The 23,478-nt window shown below is 51.4% G+C and overlaps 2 protein-coding genes across 3 annotated transcripts in view; one reads left to right on the top strand and one right to left on the bottom strand.

Annotated features, from left to right (window-relative positions):
* Positions 1-1,693: 1,693 nt before the first annotated feature.
* The window catches only part of LOC138801664 (uncharacterized), a 67,506-nt gene continuing 45,721 nt past the window's right edge, over positions 1,694-23,478 (top strand). The window contains exon 1 of the mRNA XM_069984708.1: positions 1,694-1,758. The gene's annotated coding sequence lies outside the window, so the exon portion shown is untranslated. The remainder of the gene's footprint in view (positions 1,759-23,478) is intronic.
* On the bottom strand, positions 7,001-22,949 carry LOC138800596 (3-oxoacyl-[acyl-carrier-protein] reductase FabG-like). Of its 2 annotated transcripts, XM_069982382.1 has the most exons (9): positions 22,858-22,949; positions 16,003-16,173; positions 15,629-15,807; positions 15,161-15,254; positions 13,923-13,992; positions 13,743-13,779; positions 13,412-13,475; positions 13,146-13,336; positions 7,001-8,190 (listed from the first exon to the last, which is right to left on the bottom strand). In XM_069982382.1, the coding sequence occupies exons 1-8, from the start codon at positions 22,882-22,884 to the stop codon at positions 13,178-13,180; spliced, it is 801 nt and encodes a 266-aa protein (XP_069838483.1). In that variant the 5' UTR covers positions 22,885-22,949; the 3' UTR covers positions 7,001-8,190; positions 13,146-13,177. The 2 variants fall into 2 exon arrangements, with proteins under 2 accessions (XP_069838483.1, XP_069838484.1); XM_069982383.1 differs by lacking the exon at positions 7,001-8,190 and having other exon boundaries at positions 13,142-13,336.

Genomic DNA, 23,478 nt, shown 5'->3' with positions numbered 1-23,478 from the left:
AAAGTGTCTGCACCGGATGATTTGCCAATCTCTCGGCTCTCAGTTGTTTCGGCCAGATGTTCCCTCATACGGATGGCGCAGCCTACATACCTCACATGGCAATGACATATACAATGTACTGGCTATCCCAGTCTATACAATCATTGATGCTATGTGTGATAAGTGTCAGTACTATTAGGATACTTTGTCTTTCCTCCTTTCTTTATTATCTTTTTCTTTCAGTAGGTCGGATTTTTTAGTCTTTCCATAGTTTCCTTTGCCTGTATTTTGTACTCGGGTGAGTTCTCCCACTGGCACTGCTGCTCTGATGTGAGCTGGGTGATCACTGTGGCCATTTGGGATGGCGTTCCCATCCGTGGCGATGTTCGCAACGTGCCTGTGGTCGTATTGCCAATGAGTTGTATATCCAAGGATGAAATAGTAGATTTTTGTACATTGGCAGTATTTGTATTCATATATCTTATAAAATATTCCACTTCTTATTCACGGCTCGACCAAACCATAAGCAAGTCGTCATGAAAATGACCATTCCCCTAATGTGGCGACGTAAGGGATTGTTCTGGTTAAAAATGTATTGTTCCTCCCACTATGCCGTATACAGTCCTGCCAGGGCGGGAGAGAACTTGGACCCCATCAGAGCTCCTCTCAATTGGAGAAATAAGTCACCTTCATACAGAAAACCAACTACTTGTAGTATGTAGTCACGTAGCTCAGAAGTATAGACCTTGTAATTCTATAGGTGATGTGCTAGGGCTGTGGTCATGAGGAATAGAAGGGTGAGGGGCCGACACATCACAGCTCAGCCAGCTCTCTCTTTCAAAGAATCTTCGTCCATCCACCCATCCTCCCATGTAGGGAGCCCAGTCCAGAGATGATTGGACGCAGGGGAGGAGGGAGTGCTCCCTTATGGATTTTGGGAAGACCAAATATGATGGGGGTGACCGGTGATTCTGGGACTATCATCTATGATTCCCCAATTTGCTCCTTCCAATACAAGGTCTCCAAGTTTCTTTTGAAAAACACGAGTTGGATGACCTGTGAGTTTTTTCTATGTTCTTTGATCCTGTAAGATGTTTGGTATGGAGTTGCCGTACGTTACCGTATGTTTCCCCCTTTGTCCGCCATCTTGTGTGATTGTTTTGTGATTCCCGTTTGGCTTGTCTTTCCCTCCTGGTTATGTTGCTTTTTGTTGGTGTATTTGTAGTTGTATAGTTTACATGAGTCCCTCTCCATTGCCAGTTGGAATCGATCCATTGCTTCTACCATTGCTTTCAATGGAGGGTGAGAGGGATTGCTGCTGTGTATTGGGACATTATGACTATGCAGAGCTCCAGTTTCTGCTTTTTCCTGAGCTAAGTCAATAAGATACATAGGACTCATCTGTTCATTCAAAAGTAGATTACTGAACATTGTACATAGCTCCTTCATTGCTTATGTTAATAGGTGTTTTGGGGTTCTAAGTTTTAAAGTTAACAGTCATTAAAGTGTTAAATCAAATATGTTGGTTGGGAGGAATGTCCGTTACCTAATACCTTTAGTCACTTGTCAAAGGGAGGTCAGACAGGTTACAATGCTGGAAGTGTTGTGGTGTCTCTCATTGATGTACTATGTTCCCGTTCACATTGCTTTATCTCACACATGGGGGGTGGCCTTTGTTTGTTTGTTTTTTCCCGCATGCCTGATGCAGTTTTTGACCGCTATTACTCTGGTTGGATGTTCCACTCGTGTCTGCGTCCGTGTCTTCCTCCTGTTCTCTACGTATGTATTTTTGTACTTTATTTTTATTTTTTTTTGGGGGGGGGGGGTCTCCTTTTGTGTCCGTCATGCAATCACAGTCCAAAGAATCCGTTGTTTCCACTATAAAAAAAACTTGTGTCCTTCTTTGCGTTGTTTGTTTTTCCCAGTATCGGACGAGGTGTCTGCGTGCGTCTTCCCGTGTTTACGCCCGGTTGAGGGTGTGGCCATTGTTGTCTTGATTGAATTTACTCTTTTTAACAGACACTATATATACTATATACTATATATACTCCTCCATTTCTGTCATTTCCCTTCAGTTGTTATATTCATCTGGATCAGGAAAGTTCTGCAACACATTTTGTTTCCTCTCGTTTTACGTTATTTCTTTGATTTCTTCCTGCATTATAATGATTCATGGGAAAGAAAAGTCACTGCTGTTTCCCAGTCTGCTTCAGTTCTCCTGATAGCACGGATGTGGGGGGTTGTATATACGCCAGCCCCTCGCTATCATATTTTTTTCTTGCTATGTTGATACGCAGCCCCTGTGAGTGTGAACAGGGTCCTGCATTCTGGACTATCTGATTGTAGCCAAATACTTGAGTTTTTTATCGTTTTCTTTCTTCACCTGTGTCTTGTAAATCGAAGTTACAGGGTCTCCCACCATGACTGGTCACTTTGTATTTTTGTTCCACACAACGCCATTTACCATACCATGATTAAGCGCATGTAGCGTAAAACGCGTCGGTTTGCTAGTTTCCCTAGTGGAGTTTTTTTTAAACATTTTTAATATGCAATAAGGGATTAACTTTAAAATGTTTCATGTATTTTGGAGCGCCAGATTTTATTCACCTTTCAATTATCCTAAGCTCTATCCCCTACACATTTTAGCCTAAGCTCTATCCCCCCTGCACATTTTAGCCTAAGCTCTATCCCCTCTGCACATCTTAGCCTAAGCTCTATCCCCTCTGCACATCTTAGCCTAAGCTCTATCCCCTCTGCACATCTTAGCCTAAGCTCTATCCCCCTGCACATATTAGTCTAAGCTTTACCCCTCTGCACATTTTAGCCTAAGCTCTATCCCCTCTGCACATTTTAGCCTAAGCTCTATCCCCCTGCACATATTAGTCTAAGCTTTACCCCTCTGCACATTTTAGCCTAAGCTCTATCCCCCCTGCACATTTTAGCCTAAGCTCTATCTCCCTACACATCTTAGCCTAAGCTCTATCCCCTCTGAACATTTTAGCCTCAGCTCTATCCCCTCTGCACATTTTAGCCTAAGCTCTATCCCCTCTGCACATCTTAGCCTAAGCTCTATCCCCCCTGCACATATTAGTCTAAGCTTTACCCCTCTACACATTTTAGCCTAAGCTCTATCCCCTCTGCACATTTTAGCCTAAGCTCTATCCCCCCTGCACATATTAGTCTAAGCTTTACCCCTCTACACATTTTAGCCTAAGCTCTATCCCCTCTGCACATTTTAGCCTAAGCTCTATCCCCTCTGCACATTTTAGCCTAAGCTCTATCTCCCTACACATCTTAGCCTAAGCTCTATCCCCCTGCACATTTTAGCCTAAGCTCTATCCCCTCTGCACATTTTAGCCTAAGCTCTATCCCCTCTGCACATTTTAGCCTAAGCTCTATCTCCCTACACATCTTAGCCTAAGCTCTATCCCCCTGCACATTTTAGCCTAAGCTCTATCTCCCTACACATCTTAGCCTAAGCTCTATCCCCCTGCACATTTTAGCCTAAGCTCTATCCCCCTGCACATTTTAGCCTAAGCTCTATCCCCCCTGCACATATTAGTCTAAGCTTTACCCCTCTGCACATTTTAGCCTAAGCTCTATCCCCTCTGAACATTTTAGCCTAAGCTCTATCTCCCTACACATCTTAGCCTAAGCTCTATCCCCTCTGAACATTTTAGCCTAAGCTCTATCCCCTCTGAACATTTTAGCCTAAGCTCTATCTCCCTACACATCTTAGCCTAAGCTCTATCCCCCTGCACATTTTAGCCTAAGCTCTATCCCCTCTGCACATTTTAGCCTAAGCTCTATCTCCCTACACATCTTAGCCTAAGCTCTATCCCCCTGCACATTTTAGCCTAAGCTCTATCCCCCTGCACATTTTAGCCTAAGCTATATCCCCTCTGCACATTTTAGCCTAAGCTCTATCCCCTCTGCACATTTTAGCCTAAGCTCTATCCCCTCTGCACATATTAGCCTAAGCTCTATCCCCTCTGCACATTTTAGCCTAAGCTTTACCCCTCTGCACATTTTAGCCTAAGCTCTATACCCTCTGCACATTTTAGCCTAAGCTCTATCCCCTCTGAACATTTTAGCCTAAGCTCTATCTCCCTACACATCTTAGCCTAAGCTCTATCCCCTCTGCACATATTAGTCTAAGCATTACCCCCCCTGCACATTTTAGCCTAAGCTCTATCCCCTCTGCACATTTTAGCCTAAGCTCTATCCCCTCTGAACATTTTAGCCTAAGCTCTATCTCCCTACACATCTTAGCCTAAGCTCTACCCCCTCTGCACATTTTAGCCTAAGCTCTATCCCCCCTGCACATATTAGTCTAAGCTTTACCCCTCTGCACATTTTAGCCTAAGCTCTATCCCCTCTGCACATTTTAGCCTAAGCTCTATCCCCTCTGCACATTTTAGCCTAAGCTCTATCCCCTCTGCACATCTTAGCCTAAGCTCTATCCCCTCTGCACATTTTAGCCTAAGCTCTATCCCCCCACCCCAGGTTTTCCTCTTTAGCCTGTGTAGCTGTGATGATTCCTGACTCTGGACTGTTCACATCTCCCATAGCTTTATTATATGAGGAAGGCTACAGGTCATAGTCCAGATAGCGCCCCCCTCCCTCTCTGGCAGAGACCCCTGGGCACTAACGTTAAGCTGTAGATAGAGACTCACTGTTCCTGGGCAGCAGACACAGGATGAGGGCCAGGAGTTGCCTTTCGGGAGTCGCCATAGATTAAACTGAACTGAGACGCTTCTTTTCTTTGACTTCTCGGAGCTTCAATCAGCAACAAAGATAAACCTGAAGAACCACTCCGGCCTCATACAGCTATATAGGTAAAAAGTCTATAGAGCAGGATCCGCCCAGATCCGGCACTCACAACCTCACTCCAGCCACCACTAAACCTTTTCATATAGGGCAGGTAACGTATTCTGAGTGACAGTGAAATGGTTAAATAATAGTTTCCTCTGGAGGTATCTGACAGGAGATCCATTGTCCAAACCAAGACTCTCAGTGATCTCAAGGGCCTTTTACTCGGGTCGATACTCCCAACTACTACCCTGTTACTGCTCCCAAGTACTCCCCACCAATATTCCCAACTACTACCCCATTGCTCCAAGTACTCCCCACCAATACTCCTAACTACAACCCAACCACTACTCCCAACTACTTCTCCCAACTACTACCCCATTACTCCTCCCAAGTACTCCCCACCAATATTCCCAACTACTACCCCATTGCTCCAAGTACTCCCCACCAATACTCCTAACTACAACCCAACCACTACTCCCAACTACTACCACACCACTTCTCCCAACTACTACCCCATTACTCCTCCCAAGTACTACCCCCCACTACTCCCAACTACTACCCCATTACTCCTCCCAAGTACTCCCCACCACTACTCCCAACTACTACTCCATCGCTACTCCCAACTACTATCGCACTGCTACTTTCAACTACCCGCCCACTCCTCAACTACTCCCCCATCATTACTCCAAACTACTACCCTACCACTCCTCCCAACTACTAGGTGCAACTACAACTGAGTAGAACCTGCTGTCCATTCATCATCTTTAGTTATATCTTCAAGTTGAGTCCTGCTTTCCACAGTGTCAACGCTCATCAGGGGTTGGAGAAGCGGTGTCCTACTGGCCAAGGGTCAAAGGTCAGCTCCTGCTAGTGACGCGCTAGTGCCAAGTACTAACTGATCTGCCGCTCTGTGTACTCATCACAACCTGACAGATTAACCAGAGTACTCTCAAGTCAACAGACCCAAGGTTGTCAGAACCGTCTCCAGCAGAGTACAATACTGTATGGACAGTCCCCCTCATTGTAGTCCACCCTGTCATTCTTGTCTAACTTCACAACCAAAATTAACCTCAAGTCAGAGACTCTTTCTAATATCCTCAGGTCTCCAAAACTCTCTATTCTCTGTACTGTTATAGGGAAAACCGACAGGGGTTATAGGAAGGTTTACAAAGTGTGTTTCAGGAAAGAGCTCGCTAGCCCTCAAGTCCTGTGACAGGTGCCCGGGGATGATTCAAGCCACTCTGCCCTCCCTTGTATGTGTGTGTGTGTGTGTATATATATATATATATATATATATATATATATATAATGTTTTCTCTATTGGTCATACGCAGTCTAGTAGCTGAAACAGTGACTTATATCCAGTGGCTCAGAGCGGACGTCTTCTCTGATGGGAGTCGCTCCTTTTCTTTTCCATTCAGCCGGAAACATGACTTTTCTCTTCAAAACCTGACAGAGAAACTTTTTCGTCCCTTTGCTCCAGCACAGATACAGATATACTCCTCCTCCCCACCTGCTAACCCGTCCTTATAACATACAGATATACTCCTCCTCTCCTGATTCCCCTGTCCTTATACAGACATCCTCCTTCTCCTGCCCACCCTGTCCTTATACAGACATCCTCCTTCTCCTGCCCACCCTGTCCTTATACAGACATACTCCTCTTCCCTTTCTGCCCACCCTGTCCTTATACAGACATACTCCTCTTCCCTTCCTGCCCACCCTGTCCTTATACAGACATACTCCTCTTCCCTTCCTGCCCACCCTGTCCTTATACAGACATACTCCTCTTCCCTTCCTGCCCACCCTGTCCTTATACAGACATACTCCTCTTCCCTTCCTGCCCACCCTGTCCTTATACAGACATACTCCTCTTCCCTTCCTGCCCACCCTGTCCTTATACAGACATACTCCTCTTCCCTTCCTGCCCACCCTGTCCTTATACAGACATACTCCTCTTCCCTTCCTGCCCACCCTGTCCTTATACAGACATACTCCTCTTCCCTTCCTGCCCACCCTGTCCTTATACAGACATACTCCTCTTCCCTTCCTGCCCACCCTGTCCTTATAATATACAGACATACTCCATCTTCATCCGTAATTCCACCTCTCCAGCCGGCACCAGGTTCTTCTTTGTCCAGAGGAAGGATGGGTCACTCCATCCTTGTATTGATTACAGGGGGCTTAAAGTGACTGAGAAGAATAATACACCTTGCCTCTGAGTTTTGAGTAATTCAATTGTCTCCGAAGAGCCCGAATGTTCACAAAGCTGGATCTCAGGGGGGCCTACAATTTGATCAGGATCTGAGAGGGCGACGAATGGAAGACCGACTTCAACACCAGAGATGGGCACTATGAGTATGTGGTCATGCCTTTTGGCTTGTGCAATGCCCCAGCAGTCTTCCAGAAGTTTGTCAATGATATATTATGGGACCTCCTCTATGTCTGTGTGATCGTGTACTTGAACGACATCCTGATCTACTCCCTTGATCTGCAGACCCATGTGTCGCAGGTATGCCAAGTGCTGCGACACTTAAGGGCCAAACGTCTGTATGCTAAGCTTGAAAAATGCGTATTCCATCAAAGCAGTCTTCCATTCCTTGGGTACATCATTTCTGACTATGGTCTGCAGGTGGATCCAGTGAAACTTTCAGCTTTACTTCAGGGCTACGCCCTGTGAGACTCAGAGCCATACAACGGGGTTCGCTAACTATTATCGGAAGTTTGTTCCCCACTTCTCCACCTTAGCAGCGCCGATTGTGGTGCTTACTAAAAAGGCCACTGATCCTGGGCTATGGTCGACTGAGGCTGAGCAAGCCTTTTTCCAAGTTGAAATCAGCCTTCGCTTCTGCGGGCCATTCTTCTTGGAGGTGGACGCTTCTTCAGTCGGCAGTGGAGCTATACTTACTCAGAAGGATTCCTCAGGGAAGACTAAAACCTGCGGCTGCTTTTCGAAGACCTTCTACCCTGCGGAGCATAATTACATCATTGGGGATCGAGAGCTTTTAGCCCTCAAGTTGGCTTTAGAGGAATGGCGCCATCTTTTGGAAGGAGCAAACAATCCAGTTACCATCTACAGGGATCACATAAATTTCCTCTACCTCCAGACTGCACGACATCTCAATCCAAGACAAGCCAGGTGGTCGCTCTTCTTCTCCAGGTTCAACTTTGTCATTCATTTCCGTCTGGCAGAGAAGAACAAAGACTGATGCCCTCTTACGAACATCAGATGTCCTGGGCAAGAAGACGTGCCTCGTCACATCTTTCCACCTGAGCGTCTGGTTCCTGTGGCTACCTATATACTTCAGAGGGTTCCTTCCGGCAAGACCTATATACGCCCTTTACTTTGTAGGAGGATACTGATGTGGGGTCATGCTTCCTTAGTCGCTGGTCATCCTGGTATTAAAAAAAAAGGGCAATTGATTGTCCGACATTACTGGTGGCAGAGTTCACTACTAGCTGTCCTACCTACATTACCATCCCCCTCCCCACTACTAGCTGTCCTACCTACATTACCATCCCCCTCCCCACTACTTGCTGTCCTACCTACATTACCATCCCCCTCCCCACTACTAGCTGTCCTACCTACATTACCATCCCCCTCCCCACTACTTGCTGTCCTACCTACATTACCATCCCCCTCCCCACTACTTGCTGTCCTACCTACATTACCATCCCCCTCCCCACTACTAGCTGTCCTACCTACATTACCATCTCCCTCCCCACTACTAGCTGTCCTACCTACATTACCATCCCCCCACTACTAGCTGCCCTACCTACACTACCATCTCCCTCCCCACTATTAGCTGCCCTACCTACACTACCATCTCCCTCCCCACTACTAGCTGTCCTACCTACATTACCATCCCCCCACTACTAGCTGTCCTACCTATATTACCATCCCCCCACTACTAGCTGTCCTACCTACATTACCATCCCCCTCCCCACTATTAGCTGCCCTACCTACACTACCATCTCCCTCCCCACTACTAGCTGTCCTACCTACATTACCATCCCCCCACTACTAGCTGTCCTACCTACATTACCATCCCCCCACTACTAGCTGTCCTACCTACATTACCAACCTACATGTAAAGTATGCATGATTGCAATAATATATGTATGCACAGTATGTATGATGGTGTATGTATGTGATTATGTATGTACAGTATGTATGATTGTATAATGGTGTAGGTACAGTATGCATGATTATGTATGTACAGTATGTATGGGGTATGTAAACATATATATTATGGTGTATGTATGTACAGTATGTATGATTATGATTGGGTTTTTGCCTCAAGCAATCTGTCCTGGCCCCCGGGTGATGTTTGTGACTGATAATCCTGATATCTGCAGAGTTGGATCTCAGGGTCAATTTCAGTCATGACTGTGAGAAGGATATATATATATACTAATATATATAGTAGTGTGTCACCAGTCCATATTAGGTGTCCGTGTATGCAGCCATGTGCCCAACATCACCTCATAATCCGGGATCTAAAGGGGAACTCTTACAACCCAGCGATGCGTGGCGCCAGTGATCAGCAAGCTCCGCGCTCGCTCTTTGTACTTTGTCACAACAACCTTCTCAGCTACAATAGGCGATGACTGAAGAAGGTGACAGGATTGACACAGCCTATCCCCGTACAATGGCTATAGAAGGTGACAGGGATTACACAGCCTATCCCCGTACAGTGGCTGAAGGAGGTGACAGGGATTACACAGCCTATCCCCGTACAGTGGCTGAAGGAGGTGACAGGGATTACACAGCCTATCCCCGTACAGTGGCTGAAGGAGGTGACAGGGATTACACAGCCTATCCCCGTACAGTGGCTGAAGGAGGTGACAGGGATTACACAGCCTATCCCCGTACAGTGACTGAAGGAGGTGACAGGGATTACACAGCCTATCCCCGTACAGTGGCTGAAGGAGGTGACAGGGATTACACAGCCTATCCCCGTACAGTGGCTGAAGGAGGTGACAGGGATTACACAGCCTATCCCCGTACAGTGGCTGAAGGAGGTGACAGGGATTACACAGCCTATCCCCCCCATACAGTGGCTGAAGGAGGTGACAGGGATTACACAGCCTATCCCCGTACAATGGCTGAAGGAGGTGACAGGGATTACACAGCCTATCCCCGTACAATGGCTGAAGGAGGTGACAGGGATCACACAGCCTATCCCCGTACAGTGGCTGAAGGAGGTGACAGGGATCACACAGCCTATCCCCGTACAATGGCTATAGAAGGTGACAGGGATTACACAGCCTATCCCCGTACAGTGGCTGAAGGAGGTGACAGGGATTACACAGCCTATCCCCGTACAGTGGCTGAAGGAGGTGACAGGAATGACACAGCCTATCCCCGTACAGTGGCTGAAGGAGGTGACAGGGATCACACAGCCTATCCCCCCCGTACAATGGCTAAAGGAGGTGACAGGGATCACACAGCCTATCCCCGTACAATGACTGAAGGAGGTGACAGGGATCACACAGCCTATCCCCCCCGTACAATGGCTGAAGGAGGTGACAGGGATCACACAGCCTATCCCCGTACAATGACTGAAGGAGGTGACAGGGATCACACAGCCTATCCCCGTACAGTGGCTGAAGGAGGTGACAGGGATCACACAGCCTATCCCCGTACAGTGGCTGAAGGAGGTGACAGGGATTACACAGCCTATCCCCGTACAGTGGCTGAAGGAGGTGACAGGGATCACACAGCCTATCCCCCCCGTACAATGGCTGAAGGAGGTGACAGGGATCACACAGCCTATCCCCGTACAATGACTGAAGGAGGTGACAGGGATCACACAGCCTATCCCCGTACAGTGGCTGAAGGAGGTGACAGGGATCACACAGCCTATCCCCGTACAGTGGCTGTAGGAGATCCTGTGGGTGCGGAGCTGCAGCTCTGACACAGCAAACAGCTGGATACACACCTGCCGAAACCCGAACCTTCCCTCCTGCCAGTCACCCGCTCAGTGACCGTTCTGTACAACCATCCAAATATATCTGCTATACGGCGTCTCTACCTAAGGCCGCCTTCTCCGTGCAATGGACTCGCAGCTCTCCATCAATATGATGCCGCAGGGGGAGCTAATAGTGCCGCTCTATCAACTAGACAACTGGTGCTAGAAAGTGCCAGTGTATTAAAAAAAAAAAAAATCTCCAGTCTTCCAGTACTTATCAGCTGCTTTATGTCCTGCAGGAAGTGATGTATTCTCTCCAGTCTGACACAGTGCTCTCTGCTGCCACCTCTGTCCATGTCAGGAACTGTCCAGAGCAGGATTTGCTGCTGCTCTGGACAGTTCCTGACATGGACAGAGGTGGCAGCAGAGAGCACTGTGTCAGACCGGAGAGAATACACCACTTCCTGAAGGACATACAGCAGCTTATGAGTACTGGAAACCAGATAGTTTTAAATAGAAGTAAATTACCATTCTATATAACTTTCTGAAACCAGTTGATTTAAAGGGGTACTCCAGCGGGGGGGGCACTTTTTTGCTGGGAGGAGGTGGCTGAGGGAAAAGACGTCCACTCACCTCCCCGGTTCCAGCAGCAGGTCCTGCATCGCAGCCCTCTGGTGCCAAGCCGCTTCCTGGTGTCTGACGCGGGCCCGAGACGTGACGTCTCAGGTCCGCTCAGCTAGTCAGCGAAGGAGGCGGGATCCGTTTCAAGTCCGCTCAGATCCCGCCTCTGTCACTGACTGGCTGAGCTGAGCGGACCTGAGACGTATCGTCTCGGGCCCGCGTCAGAAACCAGGAAGCGGACGGGGACTGGAGCGCCACGATGCGGGACCCGCCGCTGGAATCGGGGAGGTGAGTGGACGTCTTCCCTCAGCCACCTCCTCCCCGGTCACAGCAAAAAAGTGCCCCCCCCCCACACTGGAGTACCCCTTTAAAAGAAAAAGATTTTTGCCAGTGCGCCCCTTTAAGGCTTTCCTTTGTTACACCTTGGGTTACACCTTGGGAATCTGGTGTATCAGTCGCTCTCCCTTTCACAGTCTCCTAATGCTTCAGAGTCAGTTCTGCAAAACCTTCTTAGAAACTTACTGAATCATATTCACTTATTTTATCCTACAAAGAAGACAACAAACCATGAAAAGCCACAAGAAAGCCTGCAGTACAGAAGTAGACACCACTGCAATCCCATTCTCCACACCAAGTATCTTATGTCCCCTCATAGGACTAGGATGGATCTCCTCACTGGACTCTACCTGTAAAGGGGTATTCCAAAGGGGGGAATGAATGGAGCCCAGCGGTACGGCACATGACTCACAGCTCTATTCATTGCTATGGTACCGCCGGGGACAGGCAGGTACAGCGCTCGTCTGGCACCTCCATAGGAATAAATAGAGCCGCAGGTCACATCCTGTACCTAATAGGGACCGATACAGAGATTGTCAGGGGGTACAGATTTCGCACCCCCGCAGTCTCTCTCTCTCCCCATTCCTGTGGCTAGGGGAAAACATTTTGTCTGGAAAACCTGTTTAATTACAGCAATGAAATGGTAATCAGGAACAAGTCCTCCAGGCAATCGAGACAGTCCCTGGGAGGATCCTGCTGAGCTGTCTATGGCAACCCTATCCCCCCATGGCCTGTGATCGCCCCCTACCCTCCCCATGGTCTGTGATCGCCCCCCTATCCCCCCATGGCCTGTGATCGCCCCCCCATCCCCCTGCATGGCCTGTGATCGCCCCCCCATCCCCCTGCATGGCCTGTGATCGCCCCCTATCCCCCCCATGGCCTGTGATCGCCCCCTATCCCCCCCCACATGGCCCGTGATCGCTTCCTATCCCCAATGTGATCTGTGATCACGCCCTATCCCCAATATGGTCTGTGATCGCCTCCTATCCCCAATATGGTCTGTGATCGCCCCCTATCCCCAATATGGTCTGTGATCGCCTCCTATCCCCAATATGGTCTGTGATCGCCTCCTATCCCCAATATGGTCTGTGATCGCCTCCTATCCCCAATATGGTCTGTGATCGCCCCCTATCCCCAATATGGTCTGTGATCGCCCCCTATCCCCAATATGGTCTGTGATCGCCTCCTATCCCCAATATGGTCTGTGATCACCCCTATCCCCAATATGGTCTGTGATCGCCCCCTATCCCCAATATGGTCTGTGATCGCCCCCTATCCCCAATATGGTCTGTGATCGCCCCCTATCCCCAATATGGTCTGTGATCGCCCCCTATCCCCCGCATGGCCCGCAATCGCCTCCCTATCTCCAATATGATCTGTGATTGTCCCCTATCCCCCGCATAGCCCGGGATCGTGCCCCCCACATCCCCCCGCGTGTCCCGGGATCACCCTCTATCACTGTACACACAAACAACTTACTCTCATCTCTTTATTGATTATTATATGCGGTGTTAACGGGGACACATGGCGTGCCGTCCGCCATCTACTGGCATGGTGACGCCTGTGATAAAGGACGCAGCGTCTGAAGCCAGAAAGGCGATTGTCCGGGCCACTTCATCCACCGTACCGGGCCGTCCCAGAGCGTGGGTGTGCGCGGTGCGCTGCAGAAACTTTAAAGGAGGGAAGGACAAGGATGAGAATACAAAGAAACAGCAGTGACGTCAGAGGAGGGGAGTGCTGCGTACCTGAGTGTACTGATCCTCGTCCAGTCCTGCTCGCCGGTGCACCTCCGTAATGATGACCCCGGGACTAAAAGACACAACAGAAGTGAGAAGGCAAAGCGAGCGCAACGCAGACGTGTGATCAGTGAGAAGGCAGAGCGAGCGCAACGCAGACGTGTGATCAGTGAGAAGGCAGAGCGAGCGCAACGCAGACGTGTGATCAGTGAGAACATCTATATGTCATGTAACAGCCGTCTGTGCGCAATGTAACAGCCGTCTGTGTGTGACGTAACAGCCGTCTGTGTGCGATCTCGTGAAGTCGCTGCGGATCAGGACACAAAGCGTTTCCACTCACCAGACGGCGTTCACTCGAACTTGTTTACTTGCCAATTCTGGGTAGGAAAAGAGAGAAGAGTCACTAGTAACAGGCGACCGTGTAGACGACAGGGACACAAACCGCCCAACTGGAGGGAACCTCATCCAAGCAGTGGGTACCAGCAGTGTAGTGGGCATGCCTCCACAGGAAGGTACTCACCCAAAGCTGCACATCTGGTTAACTGGTCAACCGCAGACTTGGACATGCAATAGGCCAGGACCCCGGGGAACTGAAAGACCAGGATGTATAGGATGAGCGGAGGCAAAAAGATGTCTGGAAGAACAACACCCTGTAACAATGCAACCACAGGGGGCGCCATCTGCCAATAGCTAAGTAACTCTATTTGTATCAATACAAAACTATACTATAAATAGCAAGGTGGACAGCTATTGGGCAGCTGGTGGGGCCTGCCCATAACCTTCTCCCACCCCCTCTCATCTGTGGACAGCTAGAGGGGAGCACCGGAGGACAGAAGAGGTAGGACCTTCTCTCCTTTGCTGTATCACCCCTTTCCTAACTCTTACAGGGTTTTCTATAAATCACCTTAAAGTGACAGCACCGCTAGTACATTGCTTTTTGTTTCCTTTATATGAATACACTGGTGACGATGCGGAGATGCTGGTGGCGCGGTCCTCTTTTTGAACCAGGACGGCACATGGTTTCTGAGCACCGGCTGTGCGTGGAGCACTGTAATCGGGCCCACCGCCCCCAGTGTGATGAAACCCCTCCTGTCTGTAACGTGGCTCCATTTGAATCATAGGGGGTCAACATCCAATTTCTTCAGGCACCGCAGTGAAATACCGAATGCTCAGGTTCCAATGAACCCAAGTGCAGCCCGAGGCCTCTGTGAAGCCTCCCAGGCCCTTAGCAGGCTGAGGCAATCAAGCCCTGATATGATGGATCAATACAGTATATATGTTCTGCATTGATCTCCATGAACAATCATGGTATTGCTCATGATATAAATAAATCCATCCCATAATGAAAGTGTCACACCCCACCCCCTTTTCCTATTTTTTTAAATTAAAAAATGAAAACAAAACAATAAACATATTTGCTATCCTGGCGTGTGGAATAACCGATCTATGAAGTTATCGCATTCCTGATCGCACGTGGTAAAAAAAACGCCATAGTGAAAAATTGCGGATTTTTGGTCATGTCAGATCCAGAAAAAAAAAAAGTGACCAGATTGTGGGTACAGAGTCGCTTTAATAAAATTGTAAAACAGAGGTTCTATAAATGGGGTATATCTATAACCGTGCCGACCAGAGGAATATAGAGAACCTGTCAGGTTTACCACATGGCGAACGGCGTACACACCAAACATTCTTCATATAAAAAAGGAAAGAACGTTGAAAGAAAGGAGGAAGTGTGTGGAGAGCTCGGCCACCACTCACCGATCTTTGCCCGTTAACGCTGGAGACGTTGACGATGTTTCCTTTGGTCTTGGCGAGATGCGGTACAGCCAGCTGGGTGAGGTAGAACAGGGACCTGGGCACAGAAGGGGAAGTATTTCACAGTTACACCCCTTCTCTCTACAATATGGCGCCTCTATGGATTTTTTGATGGTAAATCATGGCACTTTTCCACCAAACAGCTACGTGCAGCACGTGTCCTCCTTATAATGTAACATTATATGGACGGGCACACAGTTACCGTATTAATCTGACCAGATTTTCGTGATAATAGAGCAATGCATGTGAAGACCCCATCCACCACACGGGTGCGTGATTTCAGGCCAGAGATGCTGCTCCATTTGAACAAGCCCATAAGCTCCTGCAAACAGTCCTCGTAGTTTTGCGGCTAGTAGAGGTTACCATAACCAGGTGTGCCCCATGACTGACCATGTGACCTCAGCTTCTCACCGGACGTTCACGTTCATGACGCGGTCATACTCCGACAGGGCCGTGTTCTCAATACTCCCCATGGCCAGAATCCCTCCACTATTCACCAGCACGTCCAGCTGTCCAAAGTGCTCCACCGTCTGCTCCACTATCCCTCGGAGCAGCGCTTCATCCGTCAGGTCCCCCGGAACCAGCAAAGGCTGCACACAAAGAGAGGAAGAGCCAGGAAAGAAAGTCACTTGTAGTACCACACCCCACCACTACTGCCCTCCGAACCCCCACCGCCCTCCCAAAAAATGGACGGCTTCCTGGCATTAGCACAAAAAAAATTCAGATACTGCAATGTTTCTTTAAAAAAATTGTGGTGGGTGTGGAGGTCAGACGAGTAAGGTTACCTTCTGGTCACAGAACTCCTCGCAGCCCTGAGCCGTCTCCTTTAACTTCTCTTCATTCCTTCCATTAAGGGCCAACCGGGCCCCTAGACGGGCAAAAAGCAGCGCAGTGCCAGCGCCGATCCCAGAGCTGGCACCAGTCACCAGACACACCTTACCGCGAAGGGACACTACCTGGCAGGAGAGAGGGGGCATCAGTGACCAAACACCCCAGAGGTGTCCTCCATGACTGCACAGCCCCTCATACACCCCGGACGTATCCTCCATGACTGCACAGCCTCTCATACACCCCCTATGTGTCCTCCATGACTGCACAGCCCCTCATACACCCCATGTGTCCTCCATGACTGCACATCCCCTCATACACCACATGTGTCCTTCATGACTGCACAGCCCCTCATACACCCCCTATGTGTCCTCCATGACTGCACAGCCCCTCATACACCCCCTATGTGTCCTCCATGACTGCACATCCCCTCATACACCCCCATGTGTCCTCCATGACTGCACAGCCCCTCATACACCCCGGATGTGTCCTTCATGACTGCACATCCCCTCATACACCCGGACGTGTCCTCCATGACTGCACAGCCCCTCATACACCCCGGACGTGTCCTCCATGACTGCACAGCCCCTCATACACCCCGGACGTGTCCTCCATGACTGCACAGCCCCTCATACACCCCCTATGTGTCCTCCATGACTGTACAGACCCTCATACACCCCCTATGTGTCCTTCATGCCTGCACATTCCCTCATACACCCCCTATGTGTCCTTCATGACTGCACAGCCCCTCATACACCCCGGACGTGTCCTCCATGACTATACAGCCCCTCATACACCAAATGTGTCCTCCATGACTGCACAGCCCCTCATACACCCCATGTGTCCTCCATGACTATACAGCCCCTCATACACCCCATGTGTCCTCCATGACTGCACAGCCCCTCATACACCCCGGATGTGTTCTCCATGACTGCACAGCCCCTCATACACCCCCTATGTGTCCTCCATGACTGCACAGCCCCTCATACACCCCCTATGTGTCCTCCATGCCTGCACAGCCCCTCATACACCCCAGAGGTGTCCTCCATGACCGCTCAGCCCCTCATACACCCCGGACGTGTCCTCCATGACTGCACATCCCCTCATACACCCCGGACGTGTCCTCCATGACTGCACAACCCCTCATACACCCGGACGTGTCCTCCATGACTGCACAGCCCCTCATACACCCGGACGTGTACTCCATGACTGCACATCCCCTCATACACCCCCTATGTGTCCTCCATGACTGCACAGACTCTCATACACCCCCTATGTGTCCTCCATGACTGCACAGCCCCTCATACACCCCCCATGTGTCCTCCATGACTGCACAGCCCCTCATACACCCGGACGTGTACTCCATGACTGCACATCCCCTCATACACCCCCTATGTGTCCTCCATGACTGCACAGACTCTCATACACCCCCTATGTGTCCTCCATGACTGCACAGCCCCTCATACACCCCCTATGTGTCCTCCATGACTGCACAGCCCCTCATACACCCCCTACGTGTCCTCCATGACTGCACAGCCCCTCATACACCCCCTATGTGTCCTCCATGACTGCACAGCCCCTCATACACCCCGGACGTGTCCTCCATGACTGCACAGCCCCTCATACACCCCGGACGTATCCTCCATGACTGCTCAGCCCCTCATACACCCCCTATGTGTCCTCCATGACAGCACATCCCCTCATACACCCCCTATGTGTCCTCCATGACAGCACAGCCCCTCATACACCCCCATGTGTCCTCCATGACTGCACATCCCCTCATACACCCCGGATGTGTCCTCCATGACTGCACAGCCCCTCATACACCCCCTATATGTCCTCCATGACTGCACAGCCCCTCATACACCCCCTATGTGTCCTCCATGACTGCACAGCCCCTCATACACCCCCTATGTGTCCTCCATGACTGCACAGCCCCTCATACACCCCCTATGTGTCCTCCATGACTGCACAGCCCCTCATACACCCCCTATGTGTCCTCCATGACTGCACAGCCCCTCATACACCCCATGTGTCCTCCATGACTGCACAGCCCCTCATACACCCCATGTGTCCTCCATGACTGCACAGCCCCTCATACACCCGGACGTGTCCTCCATGACTGCACATCCCCTCATACACCCCCTATGTCTCCTCCATGACTGCACAGCCCCTCATACACCCCGGATGTGTCCTCCATGACTGCACAGCCCCTCATACACCCCCTATGTGTCCTCCATGACTGCACAGCCCCTCATACACCCCTATGTATCCTCCATGACTGCACATCCTCTCATACACCCCATGTGTCCTCCATGACTGCACAGCCCCTCATACACCCCATGTGTCCTCCATGACTGCACAGCCCCTCATACACCCCGGACGTGTCCTCCATGACTGCACAGCCCCTCATACACCCCATGTGTCCTCCATGACTGCACAGCCCCTCATACACCCCGGACGTGTCCTCCATGACTGCACAGCCCCTCATACACCCCATGTGTCCTCCATGACTGCACAGCCCCTCATACACCCCGGACGTGTCCTCCATGACTGCACAGCCCCTCATACACCCCCTATGTGTCCTCCATGACTGCACAGACTCTCATACACCCCCTATGTGTCCTCCATGACAGCACAGCCCCTCATACACCCCCATGTGTCCTCCATGACTGCACAGCCCCTCATACACCCCCATGTGTCCTCCATGACTGCACAGCCCCTCATACACCCCCTATGTGTCCTCCATGACTGCACAGCCCCTCATACACCCCCATGTGTCCTCCATGACTGCACAGCCCCTCATACACCCCCATGTGTCCTCCATGACTGCACATCCCCTCATACACCCCCTATGTCTCCTCCATGACTGCACAGCCCCTCATACACCCCGGACGTGTCCTCCATGACTGCACAGCCCCTCATACACCCGGACGTGTCCTCCATGACTGCACAGCCCCTCATACACCCCCTATGTGTCCTCCATGACTGCACAGCCCCTCATACACCCCCTATGTGTCCTCCATGACTGCACAGCCCCTCATACACCCCCTATGTGTCCTCCATGACTGCACAGCCCCTCATACACCCCCTATGTGTCCTCCATGACTGCACAGCCCCTCATACACCCCATGTGTCCTCCATGACTGCACAGCCCCTCATACACCCCATGTGTCCTCCATGACTGCACAGCCCCTCATACACCCCCTATGTGTCCTCCATGACTGCACATCCCCTCATACACCCGGACGTGTCCTCCATGACTGCACATCCCCTCATACACCCCCTATGTCTCCTCCATGACTGCACAGCCCCTCATACACCCCGGATGTGTCCTCCATGACTGCACAGCCCCTCATACACCCCCTATGTGTCCTCCATGACTGCACAGCCCCTCATACACCCCTATGTATCCTCCATGACTGCACATCCTCTCATACACCCCATGTGTCCTCCATGACTGCACAGCCCCTCATACACCCCATGTGTCCTCCATGACTGCACAGCCCCTCATACACCCCGGACGTGTCCTCCATGACTGCACAGCCCCTCATACACCCCATGTGTCCTCCATGACTGCACAGCCCCTCATACACCCCGGACGTGTCCTCCATGACTGCACAGCCCCTCATACACCCCATGTGTCCTCCATGACTGCACAGCCCCTCATACACCCCGGACGTGTCCTCCATGACTGCACAGCCCCTCATACACCCCCTATGTGTCCTCCATGACTGCACAGACTCTCATACACCCCCTATGTGTCCTCCATGACAGCACAGCCCCTCATACACCCCCATGTGTCCTCCATGACTGCACAGCCCCTCATACACCCCCATGTGTCCTCCATGACTGCACAGCCCCTCATACACCCCCTATGTGTCCTCCATGACTGCACAGCCCCTCATACACCCCCATGTGTCCTCCATGACTGCACAGCCCCTCATACACCCCCATGTGTCCTCCATGACTGCACAGCCCCTCATACACCCCCTATGTGTCCTCCATGACTGCACAGCCCCTCATACACCCCGGACGTGTCCTCCATGACTGCACATCCTCTCATACACCCCATGTGTCCTCCATGACTGCACAGCCCCTCATACACCCCGGACGTGTCCTCCATGACTGCACAGCCCCTCATACACCCCATGTGTCCTCCATGACTGCACAGCCCCTCATACACCCCGGACGTGTCCTCCATGACTGCACAGCCCCTCATACACCCCATGTGTCCTCCATGACTGCACAGCCCCTCATACACCCCGGACGTGTCCTCCATGACTGCACAGCCCCTCATACACCCCCTATGTGTCCTCCATGACTGCACAGACTCTCATACACCCCCTATGTGTCCTCCATGACAGCACAGCCCCTCATACACCCCCATGTGTCCTCCATGACTGCACAGCCCCTCATACACCCCCATGTGTCCTCCATGACTGCACAGCCCCTCATACACCCCCTATGTGTCCTCCATGACTGCACAGCCCCTCATACACCCCCTATGTGTCCTCCATGACTGCACAGCCCCTCATACACCCCATGTGTCCTCCATGACTGCACAGCCCCTCATACACCCCCTATGTGTCCTCCATGACTGCACAGCCCCTCATACACCCCGGACGTGTCCTCCATGACTGCACAGCCCCTCATACACCCCCTATGTGTCCTCCATGACTGCACAGCCCCTCATACACCCCGGATGTGTCCTCCATGACTGCTCAGCCCCTCATACACCCCATGTGTCCTCCATGACTGCACAGCCCCTCATACACCCCCTACGTGTCCCCCATGACAGCACAGCCCCTCATACACCCCCTACGTGTCCTCCATGACAGCACAGCCCCTCATACACCCCCTATGTGTCCTCCATGACTGCACATCCCCTCATACACCCCCTATGTGTCCTCCATGACTGCACATCCCCTCATACACCCCCTATGTGTCCTCCATGACTGCACAGCCCCTCATACACCCCATGTGTCCTCCATAACAGCACAGCCCCTCATACACCCGGACGTGTCCTCCATGACAGCACAGCCCCTCATACACCCCCTATGTGTCCTCCATGACTGCACAGCCCCTCATACACCCCCTATGTGTCCTCCATGACTGCACAGCCCCTCATACACCCCGGATGTGTCCTCCATGACTGCACAGCCCCTCATACACCCCCTATGTGTCCTCCATGACAGCACAGCCCCTCATACACCGCGGACGTGTCCTCCATGACAGCACAGCCCCTCATACACCCCCTATGTGTCCTCCATGACTGCACAGCCCCTCATACACCCCCATGTGTCCTCCATGACTGCACAGCCCCTCATACACCCCATGTGTCCTCCATGACTGCACAGCCCCTCATACACCCCCATGTGTCCTCCATGACTGCACAGCCCCTCATACACCCCCTATGTGTCCTCCATGACTGCACAGCCCCTCATACACCCCGGATGTGTCCTCCATGACAGCACAGCCCCTCATACACCGCGGACGTGTCCTCCATGACTGCACAGCCCCTCATACACCCCCTATGTGTCCTCCATGACTGCACAGCCCCTCATACACCCCAATGTGTCCTCCATGACTGCACAGCCCCTCATACACCCCATGTGTCCTCCATGACTGCACAGCCCCTCATACACCCCCATGTGTCCTCCATGACTGCACAGCCCCTCATACACCCCCTATGTGTCCTCCATGACTGCACAGCCCCTCATACACCCCATGTGTCCTCCATGACTGCACAGCCCCTCATACACCCCATGTGTCCTCCATGACTGCACAGCCCCTCATACACCCCCTATGTGTCCTCCATGACTGCACATCCCCTCATACACCCCCTATGTGTCCTCCATGACTGCACAGCCCCTCATACACCCCATGTGTCCTCCATGACTGCACAGCCCCTCATACACCCCTATGTGTCCTCCATGACTGCACAGCCACTCATACACCCCATGTGTCCTCCATGACTGCACAGCCCCTCATACACCCTCTATGTGTCCTCCATGACTGCACAGCCCCTCATACACCCCCTATGTGTCCTCCATGACTGCACAGCCCCTCATACACCCCGGATGTTTCCTCCATGACTGCACAGCCCCTCATACACCCCCATGTGTCCTCCATGACTGCACAGCCCCTCATACACCCCCTATGTGTCCTCCATGACTGCACAGCCCCTCATACACCCCATGTGTCCTCCATGACTGCACAGCCCCTCATACACCCTCTATGTGTCCTCCATGACTGCACAGCCCCTCATACACCCCCTATGTGTCCTCCATGACTGCACAGCCCCTCATACACCCCGGATGTTTCCTCCATGACTGCACAGCCCCTCATACACCCCCATGTGTCCTCCATGACTGCACAGCCCCTCATACACCCCCTATGTGTCCTCCATGACTGCACAGCCCCTCATACACCCCATGTGTCCTCCATGACTGCACAGCCCCTCATACACCCCCTATGTGTCCTCCATGACTGCACAGCCCCTCATACACCCCCTATGTGTCCTCCATGACTGCACAGCCCCTCATACACCCCGGACGTGTCCTCCATGACTGCACAGCGCCTCATACACCCCGGATGTGTCCTCCATGACTGCACAGCCCCTCATACACCCTATGTGTCCTCCATGACTGCACAGCCCCTCATACACCCCGGACGTGTCCTCCATGACTGCACAGCCCCTCATACACCCCATGTGTCCTCCATGACTGCACAGCCCCTCATACACCCCCTATGTGTCCTCCATGACTGCACAGCCCCTCATACACCCCGGACTTTGCACACAGTCCTACTTGCTCCTGGCTTCCTGCTGCGGCCATGCTTTCCTCCAGTTTTTTTTCTGCATAACTTTATTGAGAGATGAGAGCAAACACTGGCGGTGACCATTACCCCTCCTGCTCCAGAATAATTACAGGCAGCGGCTCTGGAACATGTGACCTGTCTGCAAATTAACCCTTTGATAACTGGGCAGTCTGTTACTCTCTGTACTCTTACTGTAGCACAGGTATATACAATCTATTACTCTCTGGTATCAGCCATGTCAGGCTGGGGGGGGGGGGAGGTGACTGTAGGACAGGTATATACAATCTATTACTCTCTGGTATCAGCCATGTCAGGCTGGGGGGGGGGGAGGTGACTGTAGGACAGGTATATACAATCTATTACTCTCTGGTATCAGCCATGTCAGGCTGGGGGGGGGGGGGGAGGTGACTGTAGGACAGGTATATACAATCTATTACTCTCTGGTATTAGCCATGTCAGGCTGGGGGGGGGGGGGGAGGTGACTGTAGGACAGGTATATACAATCTATTACTCTCTGGTATCAGCCATGTCAGGCTGGGGGAGGTGACTGTAGGACAGGTATATACAATCTATTACTCTCTGGTATCAGCCATGTCAGGCTGGGGGGGTGG

The sequence above is a fragment of the Dendropsophus ebraccatus genome, chromosome 9, assembly GCF_027789765.1.
Source record: "Dendropsophus ebraccatus isolate aDenEbr1 chromosome 9, aDenEbr1.pat, whole genome shotgun sequence".
Taxonomy (NCBI): Eukaryota; Metazoa; Chordata; class Amphibia; order Anura; family Hylidae; genus Dendropsophus; species Dendropsophus ebraccatus.
The sequence above is the reverse complement of the archived record's forward strand: the minus strand, read 5'-3'. Positions and strand labels throughout refer to the sequence as shown.